At 35.8% G+C, this 7,783-nt stretch overlaps 1 protein-coding gene across 1 annotated transcript in view; it reads left to right on the forward strand.

The window, feature by feature from the left end:
* The window catches only part of LOC106870333 (uncharacterized), a 31,308-nt gene that overhangs the window by 5,601 nt on the left and 17,924 nt on the right, over positions 1–7,783 (forward strand). Inside the window, exon 2 of the mRNA XM_052966775.1 lies at positions 3,854–4,107. Within this exon, the coding sequence (XP_052822735.1) occupies positions 3,854–4,107 (254 nt within the window). The remainder of the gene's footprint in view (positions 1–3,853; positions 4,108–7,783) is intronic.

Consider the following 7,783-nt stretch of genomic DNA (forward strand, 5'->3'; position numbering starts at 1 on the left):
GGTGGCACATAAAAGACACCATTTCGAGCGTGGCCGTTTTCGTGCGGGTGACACGTAAAAGCACCCACTACACTCTCTGAGTGGTTGGCGTTAGGAAGGGCATCCAGCTGTAGAAACTCTGCCAAATCAGACTGGAGCCTGGTGTTGCCATCCGGTTTCACCAGTCCTCAGTCAAATCGTCCAACCCATGCTAGCATGGAAAGCGGACGTTAAACGATGATGATGATGATGATGATGATATATAACCATGGAGGTATATTTTTATTGATGCATATGAGTATATGTATGTGTGAGTATATATATACATGCATATGTACAAAGACAAATGGATAGTGTTTGTTGATGTGCATAATATTAGTATATTTATAATTTGTTTATACACATAGGCGCAGGTAAGAAGTTTACTTCCCAACCACATGGTTCTGGGTTCAGTCCCACTGCATGGCATCTTGGGCAAGTGTCTTCTACTTTAAATTTGGGCCAACCAAAGCCTTGTGAGTGGATTTGTTAGACAGAAACTAAAAAAAGCCTATCATGTGTGTGTGTGTGTGTGTGTGTGTTTGTGTCTGAGTTTGCCCTTTGATGTTGGTGTGTTTGCCTCACTTTACCCTAGCTGTTCAGCAAAAGAGACCAATAGAATAAATACCAGGCTTAAAAAAAGAAAAAGTACTGAGATCGGTTAATTCACCTAAAAAAATTTCTTCAAGGCAGTGCCCCAGCATGGCTGCAGTCTAATGACTGAAACAAGTAAAAGATAAAAGATATATATCTCATTATAGATGAATATACCTATGGGAAAAAAAGGGATCACCTTTATGCATTCATCTGGATTTATAGATCATGTGATGTAGTTATGTGTATGTATTTGTCTACAATAACATAATAGGAATACAATTAGCCACACTAGGAGGAAATCTTAATGATTGTTTATACTACGGTCTCCTCAGTCCTACACTTACCCAAATACCTAATTTAAAATTTCATATTAGAGATCTAATAACGCCAACACCAATTAAACTTCCATCTGATCAATGCTGTGTGGCCAACTGGTTTATCTACAAACATTCTTTTGTGAACTCTAAAACACAACAAAAACTAATTTTCTAAATAAAGAATGTCATGATCGGAATTTGACACATCTGTTTACATTTTTACTTCTGTACTTGACAGAACTCCAAACAATTACAAAATTCCCACATCAAACCAAAATAAATCTCCCCATAATTTTCTAACGACCTACACCTATAAATGCATACATTCCTCCTATCCTTCCTTGTTACATTTTGCCAGTCTTCCTACACCACATCTACCTATTATTTCACATGACTCCACTGACATCAAAAAACAGCTTGTCAAAGATTATATATAGCCAAAAGGAATCCGAGTAAACCACAGTCTGATGAGACAAACAAGCTAAAGTTTTGAAGTCATGGTCAACCTTTTCTTTGTAAAAGTTAACCACACACACATTATATATATTTCTTCTTAGTGGAGAGGAAAATAAGCGGATAAAGTAGCTAAATATATTCAATATGTATCTTCTTTCACAGATGCTAGAAAATATAATTAAAATACAAAGAATGTGAGAGAAAGAGAGATAGATAGAAAGACAGACAGAAAAATGGAGTGAGAGAGTGGAAGAGAGAAAGAGAGAGAAGAAAAGAGAAGACTGGACTCCACAGATATCTATGCAAAACAAGAACAGTCATAAAACAATTCTAGACTTAATTAAAAACAATTCTCGACTAAACTAAAAATACTATTAGCTAAACTCATTTAATGAAAAACAATTCTTGGTTGGGAGGATTATAAGCAGAACAAATACTTTGACTTAGTTTTAGCTGCACATGGTCAAATTTCAATCTTTATTTCAGTCTTAATGGATATACAGATATAAAATGACACTAAACTATCTATTTTCAAACCATGTATTCAAAACATGTCTGATTTTGTTGTATGGATGTGAAATATAAACTTTATTCAAAACATATTAAACAGCTGGAATGCATTTGGCTCCAATTGTTTTTAATATAATGACTATGCTTCAAAGACATATAAATTTTGTTTATATCCTGGAGTTAGCAAGTGTTGTAAATAGAGAAGCGTTCTTGCAACATAGTATATGGTGGTGAGCAGATCATATAGTCATATGGAAGATGAACAAATTCCAGTGTGTCTACTCTATGGAGAAGTATGTTCTGGAAAAAGACCTCACAAACTGAAGTTAAGATACAAAATCTGCCTTACATCAGCTTTTAAAAAGAGTAACATTCATGTAATAAATTGGAAAAAAATGCATTTGATAGGGCTTGTAGGAAAAAATATACACTATATGGCCAAGCAAAGCATTTGAAGAGAAATACATTAAACATGTTAAACATGAAAAATTAAAATGAGATGCAAAGAAAGGAAACCTCATTGATATTAATAATTCCTTTAAATGCTCAACTTGTAATCAGTTTGTCCTTCAAAGGCCTGTCTTGTTAATGACTCAAAGCCAACTAATAATAGATCATCACCACCTGAAAGAACACATGTCTGTCATCATGTATCAACCATTATCTTTCTATTGGTTGTCTGAAGAGATACATGTCAGTGCACAATATCAAATATCATGATTTTGCATAGCATTTAACTGAGAAGAGACATTTGTACTTTACAGCTCATTAACAAGCAATGGTCATGCTTATTGTTGAATCAAATTTTACCACCACCACCAACACCACCACCACTGCCACCGCTGCTGCCACCGCTGCTGCCACCACCGCCGCTACCACTGCCACCGCCAGCGCCGCCGCCACCACCACCACCACCACCACCACCACTACCACCATAAAGTTATTATGGTAGATTTTGAGTTTCCAACAAACATATACTATGGTGGAGTTGGAGTTGCATAGTATCAAAGTTCTAAACATCAAGTATTCCCCTAAGAAGATAATTTAGTTGATAGAGATTGTAGATGGAAAGGCATGTTACATTACCTTCTTTGATTTAGTATGTACCACAGTCCCGGAAAGATCAAGAAATTGCCAAGTTCAATTGTATGCTTGTACAGTAAAAAGAGAGAAAGGAAATTTACTACTGTTTCAATAATTAATTGTATGGTGTGCATTTATATGAATTTTATATGTATAAACCAATGTGCATAGTAATAGGATAACTCCTGAGGCCTTTCAAAATGATCATAACCTTAAATAAAATCATATAACATCATCTTTGTTTTTTTCATCTGATTGCTATTATATTTTACTATAAATGCACCAACTAAATGATTGGTGAATCTCATTCAGTTTGCAGCTTGTATCAATGCCCTGAGGATTTACTGTTTACAGGTTCTGATTTTCTTTTCTTGGATATTCTGTTAGCCAGGTTTTTCACATGGTGTGCTGACTGAGATATTTACCCAGATTTCCTTAATCCCTATCTCTGTCTCTCTTTCTCTCTCTCTCTCTCACACACACACACACACACACAATCTGTTTCGAGCTTACGGGCCCACTAGCTTGTCCTGCTTTTAGTGGCATTTAAGCGACTGAAAGTTATCGAATGTTCATATCTTGATTTTATATAAAATATTTTCCCTACTTTTTTTGTCATCCATGCATAGAGATTTGATGGCTGCATTAAGTAAGTCTGTGAGTTTTTGCTAATGCCATGAATACTGTTCTTCTGCCTCTGATTTACTTCTTTATTTATAAATAAAGAAGTAAAATGTTGATTGACTAGCTAGAAACTCTCACATAAGTTTGCCACATTATATTTGATTACTACAAGTATCCAACATTTATTTTTGTCTGTCATGTTTCTTTGTAATTTTCATGTAATATGTTATATCTTCATCCTTGTCTAGACTCACTAATATAAAAAGTCAGAGCAACATAGCTAACTTGAAGTCTAAAACTGCCAAAGAACGTTGGGTCCATTTGTCAAGAACATTTGATGTGAAAAGCTTAATTCAGCAAGTTTTGGAAATGAATTCTCAGTATAACTATGTTGTTAGTATTTTATCAAAGCCTCCAAGCCTTAGACAACAGTCTGAATGTGAAGAACTGGTGGGCTGGTTCAAATCAAGAGTGCGGAAAATTTTCAACAATTTGAAAACAGGTTTGTAAATTATTTTATCAATTTAAAAAATTGCTTTAACTCTTTAGTATTCAGGTTACTCTGTCAATAGTAATAATTATTTATTCACATTGTTTTGAATTAATAATGTATTATCTCATACCTTTGAGATCCTGATGATGTGATTGCTTATTTATTTTAAGAATGACATTGTAGGATAGGTGTGAGAGGCCAGATTTGGCCAGTTTTAAATTAACAGGTAAAATATATGGTTGGGTTAACTTGGCATAAGGCCAATTTTTTTTATAGTGTGGATGCTGGATCAAATGATATATATTTACCCTGAATATTACCAGTACATATTTTTCCTGAAGAGCTGAAAGGCAAAGTCAAGCATAGCAAGAACATTGAAGAATATGACTAAATACTTGAGATATTTATCAATTTTTACCAACCCACCAATTTTATATGGTGGACTCTTCAGTCAGAAATGACAGCTGAGGGTTCCACACTTATTTGCTGGACAACCTGCACAGATGATTTGTTTATAGTGATCAGATGTTTGTGCTTTGCATTAGCTCACTCCCACCATCAAATCGAGGCTGCTTGTACAGGTGTACACTATGCCAAATGTCAGATGTCAAAGTGATTGCAGAGCAATGTGAAAGGAAGTGTTTTGCTCAAGAACACAATGCACTGCCTGATCTGGGAATTGAAACCACAATCTTGCAATCATGAATGCAACACCCAAACCACTAGAGCATGTGCTTTCACTACCAATCTCATATATGTCAAACATAATACAACAAATTTCATATTTTACATTTAAATACATTCTTAAGTTATCTTGTATCTTTTTATTTCTATTATTATAAGTATTCTATGTGTCATTAAGATGTAAAACTTTGTTTCGATGGTTCACTTAAAGATCTGAATTTGTCAGAGCTATACAACTCAGAAAATTTCTAATGGTTAATAAGTGAACACTGGAGCTATAAAACTGGTTAAATTATATCCAATTGAATTAGAAGGGATCACAGTATATTTGGCACTAGGTTTGTGTTTACAGTGTTGGTTAAATGACAGATATTGATTTGAAAAATAAATTACTCTGGATCTTATATGCAAAGCTGAGATAGTGCGATCCACAACACTAAAATATTATTAATTCAATCATCATCATTATTATTATTAAGTGAGAGAGCAGTGCATACCATCAAAGTGACACTAGGGTACAAACATACAAAGCCTAATATACCCATCATGACTATCCATCTGATAAGGGTATACCAGGCACATGCATCACAACCATATGTGCACTACATGGTGATTGGGACCCAGTTAGAATTTTCTTCAGGTCAAGTAGCCCATCTCACTCAAAAGGTCCCCAAATAAGGGAGGGTTGTTTAAGGATGTTGAACAAAACACTTATGTTTCCAGAGGTGAATTATTTAAACCTCAAAGAATTTCTCTTAACACATGGCTATGATGCTCCCCCACTACTCTTGCTCATGATCAGAGATACACATATCATCAGCCACTTAGGGACATGCTCAACTGGTTAAGGTCAAGCAACTGACAAGCAACTTTGTGGTATTGAGCAGAATATTTGCTGTAGCCCATTTTTTACAGCAAGACAAAACATGTACATGATAACACTTCCAATCAGTTAAGATCAGAAGCCATGAGAGCCACTGCCTGGTATTGCATCAGGGTTTTATTATTAAGGTGACAAGCTGGCAGAATCATTAGCACACTGGTCAAAATACTTAGCAGCATTTTATCCATCTTTACGTTTTGAGTTCAAATTCTTATTTCTTTACTGCCCATAAGGGGCTAAACATAGAGGGGACAAACAAGGGATTAAGTCGATTACATCGACCCCAGTGTGTAACTGGTACTTAATTTATCGACCCTGAAAGGACGAAAGGCAAAGTCGACCTCGGTGGAATTTGAACTCAGAACGTAGCGGCAGACGAAATACCGCTAAGCATTTCGCGTTTCTGCCAGCTCGCCACCTTTGAGTTCAAATTCTGTCGAGGTCGACATCCCCTATTAATTATTTCATGGTCAATAAATTGCCAGTGAAACACTGAGCTTGATGCAAACCCCCAAAATTTCAGGCCTTGAGCCTATAGTAGAAAGAATTATTTATCATCATCATCATCCTCATCAGCATCATCATCACCATCGCCATCATCATCATTATTATTATTATTATTATTATTATTATTATTATTATTAGGGTGGTGAACTGGCACAATAGCAGAATTGTTAGCATGCTGGACAAACTGCTTAACAATATTTCTTCCAGCTTTATGGTCTGAGTTCAACCTTTTTGGGCCAATAATATAAGTAGCAATTGTGCACTGGAGTTTATGTAATAGACTAAACCCCCAAATTGTTGGCCTTGTGCCAAAATTTGAAACCATTACTACTACTACTACTACTACTACTATTGGTGCTTCAATTAAGTATTACCATAAAGAAATAAAGTATTGAACAAAGAATATCTTTGTTAAACACTCAATGTTTAACAGATAAGCTATAACTGTTTCTGCTTACCAACCACATGGTTCCGGATTCAGTCCTACTGTGTGGCACCTTGGACAAGTGTCTTCTACTATAGCCTCGGGCTGACCAAAGCCTTGTAAGTGGATTTGGTTGATGGAAACTGAAAGAAACCTATTGTGTGTGTGTGTGTGTGTGTGTGTGTGTGTGTGTGCGTGTGCATGTGTGTGTGTGTGTATATGGTTATATGTATGTATGTAAGTATGTATGTATATGTGGGGTAGTGCAAGTGTGTGTTTGTGGGGGTGTTACTAACTCCCTTTTTTGATACAGTGTGATAGTTTTAAAACAAATGTCACTGTCACACAAGTGCTTTTGTTTACAATCTTCAGGGAAACATGTCTGGCATTGGGCAAATATTACTTGTTTTGGAAACAAGTGAAGTTTGGTGTTAGAAAGGGCATTTGGTCATAGAAAATCTGCCTTAACAAATTCCATCTGATCTGCACAAACATGGAAAAGAGGACATTGAAACAATGGTGAGTCTCTCATAGTCCAAGAAAGATGATTCTGCAGTTTCTTGCTGAACAACCTACACAAATGATTTGTTTATAGTGATCAAATGTTTGTGCTGTACATTAGCTCACTCACTTCATCAAATTAATGTTGCCTGAACAGGTGCATAGTGTGCCACATGTCAAGTATTGAAGTCATTGAAGAGCAACATGTGAAGAAGTGTTTCGTTCAAGAACACAACACAGGCATAGGCATGGCTGTGTGGTAAGAAGCTTGCTTCCCAACCACATGGTTCCAGGTTCAGTCCCACTGTGAGGAACCTTGGGCAAGTGGCTTTTACTATAGCCTAGGGTGATTAAAGCCTTGCCAGTGGATGTAGTACATGGAAACTGAAAGACATCCCTTGAATGTATATATATATATATATTTCGTTTTGGGATTTGGTTTGCAAGATTCTTTATGTGTGTTCATGTGTTGAAGCATATTCTGTTGTGTCTGGGGTGAGTCATTTTCTTTTTGTGCCTTATAATTTAACACACTCACTGGTAAAACTTCCACTTATTTCTTATTTTTATTTTCCTAAAATTTTCATTGCGTCTTGCAGAGTCAAGACCATTGAAAAGGTTGCAAGAGGCAACACAAATTTTAGGAAAATAAAAATAAGAAATAAGTGGAAGTTTTACTGGTGAGT

The sequence above is a fragment of the Octopus bimaculoides genome, chromosome 3, assembly GCF_001194135.2.
Source record: "Octopus bimaculoides isolate UCB-OBI-ISO-001 chromosome 3, ASM119413v2, whole genome shotgun sequence".
Lineage (NCBI taxonomy): Eukaryota > Metazoa > Mollusca > Cephalopoda > Octopoda > Octopodidae > Octopus > Octopus bimaculoides.